Source organism: Oenanthe melanoleuca, chromosome 4 (assembly GCF_029582105.1).
Source record: "Oenanthe melanoleuca isolate GR-GAL-2019-014 chromosome 4, OMel1.0, whole genome shotgun sequence".
In the NCBI taxonomy this organism is placed as follows: Eukaryota; Metazoa; Chordata; class Aves; order Passeriformes; family Muscicapidae; genus Oenanthe; species Oenanthe melanoleuca.
This window is the reverse complement of record NC_079337.1, coordinates 43,206,278-43,227,208: the sequence shown is the minus strand read 5'-3', so window position 1 is coordinate 43,227,208 and position 20,931 is coordinate 43,206,278. Positions and strand designations below refer to the sequence as shown.

The following is a 20,931-nucleotide window of genomic DNA, read 5'->3' as shown; positions in this document are numbered from 1 at the left end:
TGAAAAAGGAAACTCAGCTCCTCCTAACTTGATTATTTTGATTATTTGATTATTTTGCAAATACAGTAAGATTTAACGGAAAGTGTTGGAAATAAATATCTAGTGTTAGAACATCTTCACATAAAAGTGAAATCTCTAGAAACCTGCAACAAAGCACAGGATTCAACTAATGTTGGTTTTTTTTTAACTTCTCCCTATCCCATAAAAAAAGTGGAAATTTCAGATTCTGTTCCATCAACCCCAGTGACAAAGGAGGTGGCCAAGAGATTCTCTACGCCTGATGCTAACCCAGTGTCAACAGAACCAGCCTGGCTTGCATTAGCCAAGAGGAAAGCAAAAGCCTGGAGTGACTGTCCACAGATCATAAAGTAAACTGTGAAGTTACATCTCTATTGCTGACTATTAATTGCTTTCTTTTATTTATTCTGCTTTTTACACATGACAAAACTGAAAATGCATGTATTGGAAGGACTGAAAACTGAACTGATTACCATTTTGCTCTAGTTCACTGTAAAGCCTACTCAAGTCATATACTCCATTGCTTCAACAAAAAGCTAAAGGAGGTCATGGCAAAAATCTCACAGCCAGACTCTCTCAAAAACTTGAGTGCTCAGATACTGGATGTAAATTTTAGCAGGTAACATAATAAGGGCCAGAACAGAATAAGGGTTCAGAAGCTTCTTAAATTCTGTTGGTATTCAGTTCTGAAATTTTAGATCTCTATGTTTGAGATCTCAGAATTTTTTTCAGAACTTCATTGTTGAAATTAAGGAAAGATGCATGTTTCTTTCTCTTAAGTCATAATTTATTTAAACATGTTAAACTGTATGAACTGCCAGTTCTGCCTGCTATTGGAAAGCTTTTTCATTACAGAAGAGCTTCAGGATATACTCTTCCACATGCAAATGATAAATAGATGGTACCATCCAAATGCTGAGGTAATTTTTTTCGTCATAGGATTAATACACTACATTTATAAACCCTCACTTCTAAGAAGAAAACAATTAATCCTACCTACTTAAAAAGCCACAATTTTTTAAAACAAATATCATTAAGTTCTCAAAAAGAAGTCAGGGATTCACTGCTTATTCTAGTCATTTAAGTGTATCACTGTTTGTGCTTGGCCATATTTATGCTGCATAGAGACAGTGATTGTGGATTACAACTTTAAATCAATCGACTGGAATTAAACTGTTCCTGTGCGAATGCAAATTCCTGTAGAATTTGTCTCAGCAAGTTCCCACAGGAGTAGGGCTGGCAGAACTGAGCTAACTCAGAACTGAAAGCTAAATCAATGAGAGCTTTAGGAGTTCTAACTCTGCATTCTAACTGATTTTAGTCCACATGCAACTTCAGGCAGTTCAGGTAACTTTCTGTACTTTGATCAATATAGCCAGAACACTTCAAAAAGAGGTTTACTTACCCCATCTCAGGTATCTGGTGTGGCAATTGAACACTTTATTACTTCATGTAACTAAAACAGAAATGTTCACCCCCCTCCCTCTTAGAAAAAAAGGATAAAGTCCATAAATGTAATAAAAATGTCACTATCCTCAACATCCCACAGGAGTCTCTAGGTCTGCATTTTAAAGTGTCATCCTATTCAATAAATCAACTGAGTTTGTTTTACAAGGAAGACTAAAAAATTTGAAAGTCTCCTTCTTACAACCATAAGGCTCAAAGGAACTTTTAAGCCTACAACATGATAAAGGGAGACATTTTTCTGAAAAGAAATCACATCATTATACAGTGATACAACATATGCTTCATGGAAGTGTTTCAGCCAAACTGCTGTAAGCAGCATGAGAAACAGCATTTTAAACTATGCAGAAAACAGAATGAAACCTGTTATACACTCTGTTCCCAGAATCAAAAAGGAGTTTCAGCAAAAGTCATTGTCAAGTACTGCCTTTCCCACCGAACAGAAAAAAGGGGCTCAGTGTCATGGTTACAGTAGCACAAACACAGTGGGTGTGTTAGAACCAGTACATGTGCAGCAGCAAGATGGGCTTTCTTGGGTGTCTTGAACCATCAGTTTTCCTTGGTTTTGTATTAAAAACCAGAATCTCTAAAGTAACCTTTACCATGAATATAAATAATTCATGTTTTAAGCAGAAATGAGACAATGCTGCTCTCAAATGCTTGGGAAAAAAATTTAATGTCTTCAATATCTGAAGAAAGAACTGGCCCTGTAATTACTTTTGCTCTGCTAGCACCAGGAATTAATGCATCTTAAAGTTAAATTTACATTTTTTTCAAGTTTATTTGCCTGCAGTATGGATATATAATAACTAAACTGCCTGAAATCCATTTTTACAATTATGTCTTGGGAGGGGGAGCCAGGTTGAAATACAGAGAAGGTGAAATAAATCCAGTAAAGATACTGGTATTTTGAAAAGCATAGCAAAATTAGGTGCTATTGTGCATGACATAATGATGCAATTTACCAATACAATCCATTTACAGCACATAGAATAGAGCTTTCATTAAGGATGGTCCTAAGCTAAAGCTTCAAAGCAGAGTTTTTTTTTCAACCATAAAGGTATCTAGTGTAACAATGGAAACTGTATTATGTACAGTACTTGATGGAAACATTTCTGAAGTGTACATGTGCAACAGTGACATTTCATGTTAAAACAAAGATTTGCACTAAATACCAATGAAGTGAAGTGTTACTTTGCTTTAGCTTTGTTGCAACCATTTCTGATAAAGTACTGGAAATCTGTAAAAATAAATCCAAAACACTACTACCCAGTTTAAAACAACAGCAAAAACGTTTTAAGAACTGAATAAACCACTATGTAGTATATTGTCTCAATTTTTTGTAACTTATACACAAAATACCATTTCTTTTGACAAGGTTATATATGATTAACCTCTATGTTCATATAGTAATGTATAAAAAACTACAAGATGTATAATTGTGGGGTATTTGTTGTGTACTTTTTTAATTTTTCAAATGTTTTAAAGTGCAATTGTTTATTATACTGTCATTTTAATTCTTATTAAACTATAACCTGGTCAAAATTATCTAATCATTGATATATGTCCTCTGTGTCTCATTTTGCTAATCATGTAATTCAGGTTTGCCTTACAAATAGAATTTTTATAGTGCTGCAAATCTACTATGTGCTACAGGATTCAAAGTAGATGGCTCATGAGAGAAAGTAAGATAACAGTTTCTACTATACTTCTTTTAGAAGACTCTTAGGAAATGCTCTCAGTGAAGTGTACTTTTGCCACTCCAAGTACTTGATTTGCATTACCAGGACCCCTTTCTAAGGTGTTAAAGAACACAAAACCCAATTTACACAACCTTTTATTAACAGTTCTTGTGAAGACAATGTAAACAGCATTCTTTAAAATATCTTAAAAATTATTTGACAGTGGTTGATTTGAACAGGGCACACTTCAGATTGGAACTCATACTGTTCCTTCATTGAAATTTAACAAATATTTACAGTGTTATTTCCACTTTATAATACAAGAGGCAACTCCTACTGACTTCAATGGAGTCTAAATTTATGCTAGATTAATTAATCCATGATGGCCCTAGGTTCACAAAAGATTAACTACTCTGTTTGTACAAACTGTAGTAAACAGGTTGCTCCTTCCAGTTATATGAAGTTCAGGCTATGCCCCCAGAAACCAAGTTAAAAGTTAGATTCAAAAAAGGACTTGGGCTAGCCTGCCTGGCACAGAAATCTTGACAGACAGACGAACACTAGTCTGGTGCAAGGAAGAGCCAGGCACAGGCGAGGACGGACTCAGAGAAAGCAAGACACTCCTCCCTTGGAGACAACCTGCTATCCAAGTGTGGAATATGGCACCTTACACATTTTGTCCCCTCTCTGGCAAGGGGCTGAGCAGCCAACTTCCCTCCACCACAGGATCCTGCCTGATGCAAAATCCTACCTGATGAGCCTGCAGGCAGCATCTCTTGCCTGCAGCAAAATAGGCAGAGGGGTAGAGAGCACCTGTAATCTCCTAGTTTACAAACATAAACAATAAGAATGAAACAGCCTAGCATCTTAGCTGTTATTTTTTCCTGCTATATACAGATCTAGACAATAAACATAATCATTTCTACAGCCAACAACAAGCTTTGTTCCCCATACTACGGGCGAAGAGAAAACCTCGCCTGGGAGCTTATCTGCTCCTTCTGCTGTTCCACTCTTGGCATTCAGGATCCACACTTTGCCATCTGTAGATACTGCTGCCAAGAGAATTTTGTTATTTAAGTCATCACTTTGGAAAATGAATGGTGTTCCATATACACTTGAAGTGGCTTCAAATTTCCACAGTAAATTACCCTCCATGTTACAGCAGTAGATAAAGCAGTCGTGAGAGCCAAAAAATATTTCTTGCTTAGTTAAACTTGAGAGGCATGGAGATGAAAACACTGGCCCATTAGTGGAAAATTGCCAAACCTACAGAAAGAACACAACCATCCATTATCAAAGGTTTTTTACATTATCAGTTTTACTGCAACTGTGATTTTTTAATAGACTTGCTGTTGATAGAAGACCATTTCATTTCAAAAGTATATTAGATTTCAGTGAGGGCTGGTAAATTCTTGACAAATCATAAGTTAGGTTTTACACAGAGAGTAAGCAATAAAAGTCTCATAAAATAGGTGTAGAAGAGGGAAGAGTTACTACCTTCAGTGAGAAGGTAAAAATGGCCAGTTTGGGAAAAGAATATTCTTGGGCTGTTGTACAATTAGTAACGAACATCAAGAATCCTGTTAATATGCCATTCTTTGCCAGAAAGGCAGATATTTGTTTTGTAATACATATTTCTTCTGCTTATGCTAACAATGTGCAGATCCCTCCTCAAGAGAGTTATCAGTTCTGCAACACTGCTGCAAGCAGAGAGCAGTGCACGGATGGACTACGTATTTTATAATCAGAAAAGGCTCAAAAATAGCCATGTATACTGCATTTAAGGCAAACAAATAAATGGTGTCAGTTGTTTTAACACCAGATACAAACTACATTTATCTCTGAGGAGATAAAAAGAAATACTCTCATTTAATTCAATGTGAAGGCTGGCACATATTTTACCAGAAGTATGATTTGGCAGTTTTTTGATAAATGCATAAAAATTCTAAGAAACCTTTACTTCTGAATAACCAACATATTACAGAAGAGATACCTTAAACATGATTGAAAAGCTTCAAATGAAATAATTCCATTTGCTGGCACTACACCTGACAATTTACTTTGGGTATAAGGTCTAAATTAAAAATTCCCTTACTGCATCAGGCAACTTGAGCTTGTGATTTTGCAATGAACTGTATGGACTACCCTAGGCAAACAGTTTTTCTACTTTATAACAACAGGCACTTCTATTTGGTTCACAAAAAGGTATATGTCAATTATTAAGCCTCAGAACACAGTTCTAATAAATTTATTCAGGAGTTTGTGATGGACATAAAAAAACCAACACTTTTACCTTTTCTCCAGAATGAGTGTAACAGTATAAGTTTCCATCCACACACCCAACACAGACGCAGTTCTCATTGCAGTGAGGAGAGGAGAAGAGTGGTTTTCCAAGGTTGCTTTTCCAAATCTTAGTCCCCGTCACCTGTAAGTGGCAGCATGGAATATCTGATGCTTAACACAACTGTAAAAAACAGCACAAAATAGCCCTTCCATCACTGCCTGACCCAGCCCTCCTGTAGTGTGGGAAAAAAAAGCCAAATCCCCAAACCAAACCACCACCACCACCAACAAAACCCACACAAAACAAAAATGTAATCAAAAACTAATTTTCTTCCTCAACCTAAGCAAAGTAATAATGATAATTAGTAGTGTACTATCAGTAGTTCTAATAAATGCCAGATTCAGTTTTCTGTTTCATTCCCAGCTGCTCAGTATGTGACAAAACCCAATGAAGCAGAGACACCTTGGAATCAAGTTATACTGATACTCTAGGACATGTTGCAACTCACTATGACTGCCACAATGCATTCCTACTGTATCCTGCACATTCCCCATGAATTAGGATTATTCATAAAAATAGAAAGGTGCAGACTCACTTGTAGGTGGGATCCACAAAGAATCCACTGTTACTGTGGATTACAGAATAAAAAAATATCTTTCTTAAGCACCCTTGCTGCAAAACCACACACTGGTTTTCTAATGGTAGACTGGTTATTACTGAGCACAGTTGTAATGGGTGGAAGGTAAAGGTGATTAGGATTGATGCCCTGTGTTGTGTGAGTAGAAAAACATTAACAGCTGCTTCAAATCCCTGTTCCTTTTATCAGGCAGGACCAGCTTTAAGCTAACAATGCCTCAGAAAACCATGAAATTGCTCCACATCTATCAAGAATGCCATTTCCCCAGTGCAAAGAACAGAACTGCATACTGAGATTAAAAGGACAGCTCTTAAATATGGGGAGGAAAACAGTAAGAAGAATGAAGGGGCTTCTTTCTGCATTCTTTTCTGATTTCTGTGTATTTTTTTTCCAATCATACTGTCAAAGGAGGAGGGAGCAGGAAATAAATCTATAGACTTGCTCTCTCTCACTCACTGGTTTTACTGATATGGGAGTTACAAGAAACTGACTGCAACTGTGGCCTATGGTCAGCATGTGAATTCAAGCAAGTCACTTCAGTTCTCTTTATCACCAGACAGATTTATGAAGTATGGGAAGTATTATGGTAACCTTGTATATCATTATAATACCCTCAAGTCAAAAAATATTTAATGGTAACATATGATCATCTTCCCTTTCATTAGAACAGCAATCTTAACTTCAGAAATACATTTAGTCTCATTTAAACTTGAGATCAGGATGAAAGACATGTAAGCAAAGGTACATACTGGGTTAACAGCCAGAAATAGTCCTCCTAGTGTAGCAACATAGAGATGATGTGGAAAAGAACTTAGACAAGGAGATGAAAACACAGCTCCACCTTCGCAATGTAACTTCCATATACACACTTTTTTCTGGAAATACAAGAAAAAATAGTAATAAATAATTTTTCAATTGGAGTTAGAGCTCATTGTGTTTACAAAGACCTCTGAATATCAAACATTATCAAATACTGTGTTTGCTCAGCAAATACTAGTTAAGAAGTGAAGATGATCTACGTCATGACAGCAACACGTCTCATTGGCTTTCTCTTCCAGTAAATATAATAAATACAGCTAATGAAAAGGCAGCATCTTGCCCCTTTTATTTTCCATCTCCCTCCATCTTCTTGTTTAGAATGTAAGATTCTTTCCCCACCAGAAAACCACAGTTAAATTTCTAGCTAGGCAGCCTGTTCTGAAACACCCATGGAGAATTTAGTAACTAAGAAACTTAAGATTTGGTATCAACCAGGACTAGTAACACAAGAACCACAACTGAGAGCACCATTAAAACTGTTTATTGTCACATAATCCTGACCTCCCTTACTACAGGCCTAACTTTCAAAAGTGTGACTGTGGACTCCTAAGTACAATAACACCAGTGGAGCTTCCTCTGGTGCACTATAAATGGAGTCTAAATTGGATATTTATTGTTCTACATGTAAAAGTTAGTCAGTGTTCTTACATAAATATCCAAAGCATACACATGTTGGTCATGTGATCCAATGTAGACCAGTCCACTGGAAGGGTCTACAACTGCAGAGCTTTTCACAGTGTCTTCTGTGGCAAAAGTCCAGTGTATTTCTCCATCTCTGCTTTGAAGCACATACACTAAGCCATCATAACAACCTATGTGGAATAAAACATGACGGGGGAAAAAAAGAATAATGATTATTTGCATTTATGGTGTGACTTCTGCTGTTAGTTGCATCACTGCTGGAAAGAAGCAAGATTATTCATAAGGCAGAGTTTCAAAATAATTTCAAAAGCTTCTCTTGTTTTTAGCTCAAAGGTTTTGCTGTTACAGTCAAAGATGACAGTTCTGTGTGTTTTTTCTATAAAGTACATTTAGAATATACTTACTTCACTACCTTTCTATCAATTTTTTTAGTAACAATATTAGAAAACATAACAAGTTGCTGAAAAGAAAGAATACAAATTTTTTAAATTAACTCTTTGTCTAGGTTTTGTTTCTGAAAACAAAGGTGTTAAAACAATAAAGTTTGTAAGTTTTCTAATGAAAACCAAACTGTCATCATAGAAACTCCTTCATGTTAATGAAATATTCAATTTTATTATCAAGAGTGAACAGCAATCAAAATACAAACAAAAAGATGGCAACATTGCATTTGCAATCCACTTGGACATAGGTGCTAACCAGTGATGTAGATGTACTAGCTAAAAAGATGACACTAAGATAAATAATGGCAACTCTGCTGACAACAGATATGACAAAACCAAAAAATATCCAAACAAGTTCTTTACATTTCCAAAAAGCAGAGTCAAATGGGATAATTAAACTCCATGGAAAATAATATGAGGTACCATGTACTAATTTCTAACTCAATCTACAAAGATATTTTAAGACTGCATTACCTTTCCATACTTTCAAAAACTTTAAAAAACCCCCCAAAACAACAATTTAAATGTCACACCTTAATCTATCACTAAAACAGAAACTGTAGCCATTGATTATTCCTTATTAAAAAACAAGAACTCAATAAACCACAAATGTTTATGTTAGATAAGCTCCATTGCTAGTTATCATGAAACTTAAATTACTTCTGTTTCTATTTTACAACAAATTAGTTCTGAGGCAGATATGGAAGTTGATGGATGGAGGACAACCAGAGATAAGAAATATAATTCTCTGTCATTTATCTTGCATGTAGCAGAAAAAGGAATTTAGAATGAAGGCTGAAACAAAATACATACCAACAACAATGAAATTTCCACACTTGGATACACAGGCAGAAGATTCAATACGATCTCCAAGGGTCTTCTCCCATTTTATTTCTCCCAATTCTAGATCAATTGCCTGCATTGCATGGGAGTGAGAGCCAACATACACAGATGCAGATACTTCTTCCTTAGCTGGTATAATAACCAGTGGTGATGCATCAACACATTTTCTCGTGTTTGACTTCCACCTCATGCACAATGCCACCTCTGCCACTGATGAATGACTACCTTCTGCATGGATTTCCTGAACAGAGGAATGGTCATTTTTATTTGCCTTGTCTTCAAGTGTTAAAATTCTGTTTTCCAGTTCAGACCCTTGCACATGGCTTTTCATTGCACCTGAAGTCTTGGAATGCAGAAAGGATGGCTGCTGTAATGGTTCCACTACTACCTGTACTGTATTTTTGGGCTGCAAAGAAGACTTGGTAAAATTCCTAGGGAAAAAATGATTTCCTCTATTCAGTGCAATAAATGGAATGAATCCTGAAGCAACCTCAAGATTTCTTTCAGCTGCCAGTTTAATATATTTTCCAAGGAATTCCTCTCCACTGTTCCCTCTCAATTTTCTTTTCACAACATTGTCAGGATTCATTAATTGCTCTTCATCTGGAAACAGCATTTTAAGAATATGTCTGTAAACCTCTTCAATTGAGTGGCTGAGAATAACTTCAAGGAGTCCAGGCACAGCTTTGCCTACTAACATCTCAATTTCTTCATAAAATCGTAGGGCCTTGAGGGAGTCTCCACCACTGTAGAGAAACACTGCATCTTTAGAAATTCCAGTGGAATCACACGGAAGACCGAGGGTAGACTAGAGAAGAAAGGAGGAAGAGAGGTACTAGTCCATAAGAGTTACATCATGTCACACACATAAAACCTCAGGTGGGGTAGAATCCACCTGAACACCTAGGAATTATGCTAAAAATCAACAAGTGAGAAAATTCACTACTCTGCAAAAAATCATTGAAAAATGTTAGTGCCAACAGAGGGACTGATAGAACAAGAACCAGGGAGGAATGGAGAAATAGGGAGATACTAATTCTCTACTACAAAATGTCTTGCTCAATTCCAATTCTGCAGTCTAAGGAATTAAAGGGAATTGAATTATATATTGATTGGCCATTTTCAATACCATTTGTCAATGACAACTTTGCAGATAAAACACGCCTTTTGACAATATCAGTTTAGGTGTTTTATTTTAATAATAAAGCTTATATAAACTGTTCTTTTTTCTTCTGAATTATTTAAGTAACCTACTTACCTACCTACTTTTGAAGTTATAAGTCCTTCAGTTCATGAAAGATTTTGCATTTGGCATTGTAACTACAGTTACAGCAGTAACTGTGTCACCTCTCATTGCACTTCCGTGTTAAGTCTGGCTGTCAAGCCCATACCCTTTGGTTTTGGAGGCCAACTTCTGCTGGCCATAATGGATCCAGAGCACATCCAATCCCCTGGGTTATCACTTCATAATCATCAATGTGAAAAGGACCAGCACAGACAAATAAATACTCTACATTTACTTGTTCAAGTCCTGGGCCACAGCTAATCCCACTTTCAGGTAAAACTTGTAACACCACATTTGAAAAACAAAGTAATACTGTTTGGCATCATATTTCAATCCCTTGAAAAACAAGTCGTTAGCACAGAAATTTAGAAACAATGCAAACAGGCAGTCCAAGAAGTCCAGGCAGTTGTGCAACTGTGCCATCTATTTAAAATAAGGACTCTTCAATGTATAATTATCTTGAGAAATAAGAAACTCAACTAACACAGCAGTTATTTTTTTATAAAGTTTCCACATCCCAGTTCCTTGTTTTCTTTAGTGATACCTTCTTTTGGCATGTGAAACAGCATTCAAAAAGCTACTGACAGATTACATTCTTTCCATGCTAATTGCTTACACCTCATAGCCTGCAGTTTTATCTGATAGAGAAATATAAATTACTCCCTCTTGGCCACTGCAGAGCAGCTATATTTAAGTATTAACTGAACAGAAAAGAACTGTACTGCTTAAATCTATAGGCAGCTAGAAAGTTCTGGTTGCATTAGTCATACTTCTTAAAACTGTTTAATTCCTGTCACATGTATAATGATCCACTTGCAAAGATAAAAAGGCAGCTCAAAATACTACCTTCCATAAATACAGCAATCTTTCCCACAATTCCTCTGCGCCACTCAGCTTACTGTCACGCCTTCTGGAGTTTAGATGGCTCTGGTAAATCTTGTTCAGTTCAGATATATCAACTTTGCCTTTGTAGAAAATAAAGGACGATTTTTTTCATTGCTCTCTTAGTATCAGCACTTTCAAAACTTGCTCTGCCCAAATAGTCATTGTATTCTTGTATGTATTTCCTTACTCATACTCTATTGCATCTGCCTTTTTTTTACACAGTTGGTCAATTGCAAGAAGCCCAGTAAGGCTTTTGAAAATTTTCCCCTCCCACATAATCCCACCTTCAAGGCCTGGCTTTTCCTCAGCATAAGTCAGGGTTCTGTTGCAGACTGCAACAGGAGCAACTGAGGTAAGAAATGTGCAGTGTTAAAACTAAATTGATTTTTCCACTATTCTTTGATTCCCCAACAAAATATCATCAAGAAAACATAATAATACATGGCCATTATTTCCTGTTAGGTATCACTTATCTAATGTACATGTTCTAAAAGCATGAATCAGATACTGGACTTTGGTCAATTAAAAAATAATTTTAAAAGGCAATGGATACCATTAAAACAAGTGGCAAGGCTTCTAAATGGCTTCATTTACCATGAGATGTTAAAGGTAAAGCTTTAATCACTACAATCTCATCAGGGACTGCATAAGCTGGTAGATGCTTCTGGAGTTCCTTAAGTGTTTCTCCCTCTTCAAAATCATCTTTGGGTAAAACAAACAGGATAAGTTTTTCCTGTTGATACCAGGTAACTGCACAAGCTTCTACCTGGCAAAGATCTTCAGCAACCTGTAATTAAAAAACATTAGTCTTGCTTTGAAATGCAGTTCATCAATAGAGTAAAAGAAGCAAAAAAAATGCAAATAGTGCACATCTTTAAAAACTGTATTTTTCTCACATTCCTACATCCTATGAAATACCTTTTTTTGTAGCTGAAGCTTGCACTTCACATAAAAACAAACTCAGAGATATATGTATTATTTGCCAAAATGCCATGAATGAGATATAATCCAGGAGTCTGACACTCAATCTTGTAGAACAATCACTATACCCAGTACTTTTCAGATGTTTATACAGTTCTCAATTCTCCTAGAAGAAACTACACAATAAAACAGATTCCCAAAAACTCAGAATAAACTCCTCTCTAAATTACATGACTAGATTTTTTACAATACATCCTCCAAATTCCTTGAGACTCTTAAAATCATCTGAAACCAAGCAAATACCCATTTCTGATGATAACAATGTGTTCCTTAAATCAGCCTTTTCATAGTGGCATACTCCACTCTGTGGATGTGAGCACTTACCTGCTGCAGATATTCAATATTAAAACGTTTGCCATGACGTTTAATCTGATTGTCTTTCCGACCCAAGAAGAACAACTTTGCATTCTTCACTCTTACAAAATCCCCTGTTTCTCTCATTGTGCCCAGTGGCACAGTTATTTCATCATCAAGAAAGCAGATTCGTTCTTCACCACCTACACAAAAAAAAGATTGTGGTCATATATATTAAATAGCTAACTGTAAATGAAAATGACAGAGTGTTTTATGAAATTCTCTTAAACTTTACTATGCATTATAAGAAATATTGAAATATTATTATCAACGTTCAAATTTCTGCAATGTACAATTTTGGCCATGCAGTCAATTCAGCTAATACATAGAATTTTAGGTTGTTGGAATGATGAACAGGAAATTACCATCATTTTATCTGCAGACTCTGCCTTAATTATATTGATTTCTTTTTCCCTTCTTTCATTTTGACATTCTCAGCTGAAGTAATTTCTATCAGAAGATTCCCAGCCCAATCAGAACTTAAAATGCTAATTAATCTGTATATCACAGGCAAATATCAAGTAGAAGAATCAATAAATTATTAAAACTCAATCAATTAAGAACAGTATCTTAGAAGAATTAGAAACATAAAATAACCTATAAATATTTGTCCCTCGCCTTCAAGAACTGCAGATCCATTGGCATCTCTGACCTCAAGTTTTGTTCCAAGGAGTGGTGATCCCAAAGGTACAGGAAAATCTGTTCTAAATATATTAGAGAGAAACAGTAGAAATCTTTGTCTTCTGAACACAAAACAACTGTCCAAGAAACCAGGTATCATGTTGTTTTTTAAAGGACTGGCATTAGAGCAAAGGCAGATACTTGGGACTTCTTTCTGCAAATGCTTCTTCTTTAAAAACATATCCATTTATTAAAAATTAAAAATCTCATCAGTGTGCTTGGCTATCACTAATATATACCAGAAAACCCCAAGGAATTACAGAAAATAAGGCCTGAATAGACCCTGAAATACCCTGAGAGAACCCCAAGCACTTCAGTTAACTTTCCCAGACTGAAACATCCATCAAGTCAACCAATTAAAGCACGTGAAACTGCTTTCTAACTCATTTTTCCCTGCCTAATTTGAGCTTTTACTCTATTTTAATAAGTACAGTTAAGAAAACTTCAGAAAAAGATTTAGAAAATGTTCAGTTCAGGAAAGACTGAAATACAAGAAACTGTCATTTCAATGTCATGCATCTGTTATAGACTTCTCTTGAACTACTGACCAACTCTTTTTTTACCTTCATTCTCCAGCCTCTTCAAGCAGTTGCAGGACCTCATTTATTGAATATAGAAACTATTTCAAAGTGGGAGCATAGAATAATATATTTTCTTCAGTAAAGCAAAACTTAAAACAACTTAAAATAACTTCGGCATGGATTCCAACTCAATTTCTATTTTAAAGTATTACATTTTATGTTTGAACTCAGAGAAAATTAGTTTTACATGAGAATTTAGTAACACTTCATGACCATCCACCATTTCTAGTCTTCAAGGGTTTAAGCACCAGGTTAATATATCACATAATTTGTGCAAACCATCCCATTTTGTAGGACACACTTAACTCAAACTGCATGTATAATTATTATGCCATGGAATAATCACACATTTCAGAGAGAAAATGAGACAGTGAGATAACAGGAAGTACCTTTCATGACTCTATAAAATAATATGAATAAAAAATGTCAAACAACCAAACACGTCAGAAACAGAGTGAAATATGACAGAGTGATAAAAAGAAAGTACTTCTTGAAGTTTAAGTAAAATTATATGAAACCTTGAGTGAGACACTTTGGACAAATATCTGTCATCCACACTACCAAAATAGGGAAGGGGGGGGGCTGTACTGGCTCATGAGATAATAGTTTACTTAGTTTCTACATAAAACCCAAATGTGACTCCTACCATTATGAACACTCATGAGGACTTAGTAGCCCTGGTAACAGGAGACTGAGGTTCTATTTCTGGTGATTTTCATAATTCACATGCTAAGCCATTAAGAATGGTGAATTTTCCTACCTAAAATCTGCACTAAAAACCTCCTCAGGAATCTTGTAGCAAGTGGCCCAGCTTGACACTTCAGTAATACCATAGAGATTAAAAATACTTGTTTTGTTTTCCTTGTGCTTCCAACTTTTCAAGAGACTCAGTACAGGAAATGCTTCACCACCAAGGGCTAAGACACGAAGTGAAGTATTTGCAGACAAAACTCTTGATTTAATAATGTGAGCTCCAAACCTCCTGAGAAGCGTTGGTGTTGCCTGAATGATACATATTTTTAAAAAAGAGAAAGACCTGTTACATTTTATCAGTGTATGTGTACCTCTCTTCCTGCTCTACCTATCTGCTGCATACCTATATTATGGCTGTGCTTTAAAACATCTACATATCAACCATCACAATGGTGTTTTGTGAGATTTTGTTGCTCAGAAGGCCTTTAATGAGTACTATCAGCAACAACCCATGTTCTTCTGCAAAGCTTCTTCTTTACTCAGGTTTGTTATGGGCTGCCTTTTGTCTCACCTTTACCTCAAATGCATATACATTAGTTCTTATGTTAATTACTTGGAAACAGAAAATGACACAATATTCTCTTCATATTATTGTCTGAGCCTTTTCCCCCTTTATTCCAGAATGCTACAGCAAAAATATAACCTAAACATCTGAATAATCTGCAGATAGAACATTTAAAGACTTTACATAACACTAAAAATTCTTAGGATGTCAGATTCTGGGTTGTCCTTGATTTACATAAATAGAAATTCCTGTCTTATTAGCATTAGATTCTAGGCTGATGAAAATGTAGTACATATTTGCAAAGGTGAGGAGAAGACACTGGAGACACTTAGATTTTGCCTACCTGCAACACTGTCACGTGGTGGTGGTGAAACAGAGCAGCAGAGAGCTCCACAGGCATCATTTTAATGGTGTTGGGTACAACAAGAATAGAGGCTCCACTTGTCAGAGCCATGAACAATTCAACCACAGACGGGTCAAATGTGAGAGGAGAAGCCAGGAACAGCACATCATCCTGCGTGATCTCAAATATGGACCTAAAATAAGAAAGCTAGGATTTGCAAATCTGATGCACACAGTCAAAAAACCCTTCTCAACTACAAGAATGAAAGCATGAAAGAAATGCATCAGCAAAGCTCAGATCTAAAGGGCTCTGAATATGTAGACAGGCAATTTGAGCAAGAGCTCCCAGACTGTAACTGCTGATTTCACTAATGATGTGTTTTATGAAGATACCCACTATATTACACATCAATAGAATTCACTGAGAGGCATATTTCAAATAAGAGATGCTCATTAAAAAAGGAAAAATATAAAGAAAGAAAAAGCAAATAAGAAGAAAGGAAGAGAGAAGAAAGAAAATATATTGTACTTTCCATAACAGATTTGTTTTAATATTAAATGAAACAGAAAGAAACCTTGTAGCCTAAAAAGGAATTATGACTTAAGAACTACAGAACACAGTAAATACAACTGTAAACAAATGATTAATTTTGTTGTCTATTTCTTTTAAGCCACAAGCCAGATGAGAGTGCAAAACTTAAAGCAAAAGTGTACGATTTGAAGCACAGCCCTCAAAAAGGAAGGCAATGCACCATTTAAGTGTAATACTGATAGAGAAACAAAATGTTGTATGATTCTACTTGGAAATAAAAGCAAAAAAACTGCAAAGGTGGATAAGGAGGAAGAAGTGAAACAGTGTCAACAAAAACTCTATGTATATGAAAGCATCAAATCTTTAAAAGCATTTGAAAGGAAAACTGAAAACCACACTTACTTAAGATGCTGAATATTAGGCACTATACATTTATGAGGCACTCTGACTATTTTGGGGATTCCTGTAGTTCCTGATGTATGCAAGACATACGCTAAAGTGCCTTTCTGGCCAGCGTCCATGTATCCTGCTTCTGATGATTTTACTTCGGTTTGCTCTGGGCAAACAGTATATCCTGACTGTGAGTTATCCACAGCTTTGGAAGGTTCACATTTACTTTTTATATTGTCTACTTCTGAAATGAAATCAGTGCTGCTTGAGCTCATTTGGAAGAGAGTTAAACCAATATGTTCTATGGCGGACGAATTGTGGGTAAAATAACCAGCATGGGACATCCGGAATTTCTGCAAGAGGAAATGAACAATTCAAACAGTGGAACTCAGGAGGCACTGTTGTTGTTCTACTGCAATGAAATAGAAAACAGCATTTCATACAAACAAGCTGTGATTTTTCATACCTCTATTTTTGGATGACACACATCAGACAGTTATAAGCTCATGTACTTCTATAAATTAAATATGAATGAACATAGACTTCATAAATGCAATATAAACAGTTATCTGAGCAATGGAAAAAAAGAAAGGGAAAATATACAAAAGGATGCTGCAGAAGACCAAGGAATCTGAATTGCAACTTGTCTATTTCCTTTGCAATGAGTGTAGGTACAAGATTTGGGATGAGTTAGACAAAGAGAAATTCAAGTATTAAATGCAGGAGCTTTTTTAACTACTGCAGATTTCCAACTCTTAGGATTGACATACAAAGAAACAAGTCTAGAAAAGTCTTTCAATATCAGTGCCCAACAAGTTGCCTGAGCAGCAGTGTAACAGGAAAGAAGGCAATTATTTTGAAGAAGAGAGAAGCATTTTGTACTTATGATTTAAAAAATGTTCTTTTCTGAATAAGAAAGACAACCTTTAACCATGAAAAAACAAAAGCACTCCATCCAAGCCTATTAAAACAGAATTCAATCTACACACATTGAAATTGCCCTTTAAGGCTTCCTAGATAAGCTTGAACACTTACATTTACTTTGTCATTCTCAACAAGAATATACTGAAGATTGCTTTTCTTCATGAAGTATGTGGATATGGTTGGTGGTGCATCTGGATCAATAGGTGAATAGGCAGCTGGAACTTGAAGGATTCTAATAAAACAAAAATATTTTAAACAATTTAAAAAAACCCAAGAAAATCCTTTTTGATTTAGCTAAAATTTCTTTTATACTTTTATAGTTGCCTGAGCTAGAAAATGTTGTTATAACATGACTTTGAAAGATCTTGTTGGTAACAAAGTGGGAGGGCAATCAGTGTTGCCTTTTAGTCTTCTACAGCAAAGGAAAAGATTAAAGCCAGATGAAAACATTCGTTATTATTTCAAGCCAAGCAAGTCAGTGATTACAAAAGGCAATTGACATCAACAGCATCACGTTTTTAAAACCTTCTAGTATTGACTAGAAACAGAATGCACGTACAACACGTATAAACGTATTCTAAAAAGCACCCAAAGCCTGCACGCCGAAAACACCTTCCCACGAGTGCAAAGAACGTAAGGAAATCTAAGCCGGCACTGGGATTCTTTCCTGCACTGGGATTCTTTCCCGCAAGGCAGGCGGCGCTCCCAGTGCCTGCGCTCCCGCTCCCGGCCCCGCAGCGGCGCTCCGGGATAACCACCAGCGCTGGAACTCGCTACCGCCCCGAGAAACAACGCGGTAAGCGGCGACTGAAGTACGAACCGACCCCAAAAACCCTCACGTTTGCTCTGCTGTTGGGTTCTGTACCGTACGGACAATTTATTTATTATATCTCCTCTCTGTGCAAGTGCTTTGTCACTGCAGTGAGTCCTGAACGGAGAGGTGGGAACGGCAGCATCCCCCATGTTCCTACAGCCACTTGTGCCAGTAAGCACCTAAGCCTGCTTGCATCAAATGACAGCTGTAAGAGTCAGAGCCCCAGCAGATCCCCCTCACACAGCAAATGAAACCTGTGACCACCAGTAATACCACTAGTATACCCAGTATACCACTGGGATACAGGACAAACCAGGCAGCAAGGGACCTCAGTAAACTGAGCTCAACCTCCTGCTCAGGCAGAGCCAGCTGTGATACCAGACCAGCTCAGGTCTTTGTCCAGTCAGGCTTTGCACACCTCCAGGGATTGTGCCTGCACAGCATCCCACAGCAACCTGCTGCACGAGGCCAAAAGCATTGCCTGAGTGCTGAGAAAGCTCCTCAGTGCTTGTGGGAGGTTTATGATTACAGTGCTTGCTCACTCCACTGAAATCCTTATAGTCCACTGTGGTACCTCTTCTGGTGCCACTGTGTATTTTATATGTGGTGTGAACATGCCCACGAAGCATAATTGATGCTGTACTCCTCAGCTGGAAAAAAACACACTTGTGATCCTGTGATTGTCTATTCCATCATAAATGCTAGGAATACAAAAGCTACCTATATAAAAGATACAAACATTAGAATTCATCAGCAGAAGCAGGACTTTAAAAATTCCTGGATTACCATGAGTGTTGAGATCACAAGCATTTAAACTTGTTAGCCATTAGTTAATCAATATCACTTTAGTGAAACACAGCTCATTATTTCTTTCCATAATATTTCTAATGGAACATTAAATGTATGTTCTTTAAACATGGAATGTTTGTTCTTAGCTTAAAACATGAAATTTGCATTCAGAGCATCTTTATTTTTCTTTTCTGCCAGGAAGACAATACATAAAAAAACCTGCAAAGTCCTTTTCTCCATAGAATTTTTTTGTCAGATCACTTCCAGTTTTATACAAGCAGAACAAGGATACTAGTCATTAATTTTTTTGTATTTCTATAAACATGCTAAATCACTTTTAATGAAGGGATGCAGCTGTAGACAGTTTACAGCTTTAAGACTTAAGATTTAGAAATATTTTAACAATGGCTTTTCAAAAGATTGTCATATTGTCATCTTTTTCGCTAAATGATGTAAGACTCCAGCACCTTCACTGCACTACTATGCTATTACTACATAAACAAACTGGAAAATTTGTTTTAACAGAGATGACCCTTAAAAAACCAACACAGAGTGCAAGCATTCACACCATTACCCTAAGATCCAAGACGGCAGGTTTATTCCCGGATAGCAGTAAAGGCCTATTTCGCATTTGCCTTGGTGGTCGCAGTGCTTCTGAAGGAAAGCTGTCAGCTCCCGGGCCAGCTGGAGCACCGCGCTGTAGGTGCGGCAGGCCGGAGGTCTCCCGGCGCACTCGTGCACCCAGACCGCGGCTCGGTGCGGGTGCCGGCCGGCGGCGCGGGCCACCAGCTCCTGCAGCAGCACACCGCGCCGTGCCGGTGACCGGACGGATCCGGGCTGTGGCCCCGCTCCCCTCATTCAGGTTACCCCGTTTCCACACGGGACGGGCTCGGCCCGGCGGCTCCCGGCGCTCCTGGGGATCCCCGCCCGCGGCACCTCCCGGTGCCCTACTGGCCCCGCCCCAGCGGCAGTGGCGGCGCCTCCGATTGGCGGGACGCGGGAATGCCGCGCTCTCATTGGCCAGCGGCCGCCGCGCCCTTCGGGTGTCCACGAGCAGCGCCTGCTCCGCCAGAGCCCTGCGCCATTGCTTCCTGAGGGAAGCAGAGAGGGAGAGAGGAACAGCGAGTGCGCCAAAGGCTTCTCCGCTCTCCCCGGCAGACATGGGGAAGGGGCTAAAACAAATGCAGATGGCTCGGGCGAAGGGCAGGTTCCCTCCCCACACGCTCACAGTTCACTCGTGTCCGTCGCCGTGTGCCCGTCCCCCTCCGGCCCAGAAGGTGGTACGGCCCTTCCTGCCGCCGGTACCGCCTTGGGCGTCACGTCCGGCCTGTGGGGCGGGAGCTCTGCCCTTCCGTGTGCTGGGAGCGGGGGATCCTTGGAGCGGCCCGGGAGCGGCCCTGGAGCAATCCCTGGACTGTCCCCTGGCTGGGCTCCCCCCGGTGCGATTCAAGGCCGCCAGCGGGGAGTGCGGGTGAGGGTAGCGGGAGCCCTGCTGGGAAGGAGGCACCGGCACCGCCCTGGGGGCCGTGTGCGTGATTTAATGACACAAAGTCAGTAGAACCACGGAATGTTAAGGTTTGGAAGCGACCTTAAAAATCCTCTAGTTCCAACACACTGTGAGCCGGGACACCTTTCACTAGGCTAGGGCTGCTCAGAGGCCCATCCAGCCTGACTGAATGCTTCCCAGGGATGGGGCATCCACGCCTTCTCTGGAATCTGTGTCAGTGCCTCACCACCCTCACAGCAGATGATTTGCTTTGGGTCCGAGGCTCGTTCAAGGTGTCTTTATTAAATAAGTCTCTTTCTCACAGGAAAGAACAAGAAGACCAGTTCACAACCATTTTTAATATTTGCATGGGAGAAGTTAGACATCAGCTTTCTACTGTTTGTCACATTCTCTAAGTGATAGTTTGGCACGGTTGCACGTTGGTAATACAGCAGAAACGGTTTCACAGTAAAACATTAATGCAAATAGCGACACCTAAAGCCAGAGTTTTCTCCTTCTGCACACTCTGATGTGTGTGTTGGCTATATGTGATAAAGAGAGTCTAGTAACCTGAAGCATAAATCCAGCTGTCAGAATAAAATTACACTTGAAAAGTGTCTCCTTTTTAACGTAGGATTTTGAAAAATACATAATAAAGATTCAGCGTTGCAGTGCATTCAAAAATTACAGCGCTTAGAGCAGCAAACAGAATTTCATTTGCATAATGTGGAGGGGAGGGGAAAGGCAATGGGACTCATTTTTTTAAAATTAGAATTATGCCACTCAATGCTCAAATC

The 20,931-nt window shown here is 38.2% G+C and overlaps 3 protein-coding genes across 6 annotated transcripts in view; 2 read left to right on the top strand and 1 right to left on the bottom strand.

Moving 5' to 3' along the window:
• Window positions 1–3,039, top strand: part of CRACD (capping protein inhibiting regulator of actin dynamics) — a 124,220-nt gene extending 121,181 nt beyond the window's left edge. The window contains exon 13 of the mRNA XM_056490186.1: window positions 212–3,039. Coding sequence (XP_056346161.1) covers window positions 212–372 — 161 coding nt within the window. The 3' untranslated portion in view covers window positions 373–3,039. The remainder of the gene's footprint in view (window positions 1–211) is intronic.
• SRD5A3 (steroid 5 alpha-reductase 3) overlaps window positions 1–20,931 on the top strand; it is a 390,804-nt gene that overhangs the window by 361,486 nt on the left and 8,387 nt on the right. The gene's annotated exons all lie outside the window — the stretch shown is intronic.
• On the bottom strand, window positions 3,304–19,932 carry AASDH (aminoadipate-semialdehyde dehydrogenase). Of its 4 annotated transcripts, none has more exons than XM_056490146.1 (14): window positions 19,877–19,932; window positions 17,157–17,277; window positions 16,134–16,474; window positions 15,201–15,393; window positions 14,360–14,601; window positions 12,935–13,041; window positions 12,308–12,480; window positions 11,597–11,789; window positions 10,964–11,082; window positions 8,803–9,640; window positions 7,553–7,716; window positions 6,835–6,960; window positions 5,458–5,589; window positions 3,304–4,430 (listed from the first exon to the last, which is right to left on the bottom strand). In XM_056490146.1, the coding sequence occupies exons 2-14, from the start codon at window positions 17,205–17,207 to the stop codon at window positions 4,032–4,034; spliced, it is 3,078 nt and encodes a 1,025-aa protein (XP_056346121.1). In that variant the 5' UTR covers window positions 17,208–17,277; window positions 19,877–19,932; the 3' UTR covers window positions 3,304–4,031. The 4 variants fall into 4 exon arrangements, with proteins under 4 accessions (XP_056346121.1, XP_056346123.1, XP_056346120.1 ...); XM_056490148.1 differs by lacking the exon at window positions 19,877–19,932 and adding an exon at window positions 19,516–19,846; XM_056490145.1 differs by lacking the exon at window positions 19,877–19,932 and adding an exon at window positions 19,223–19,581.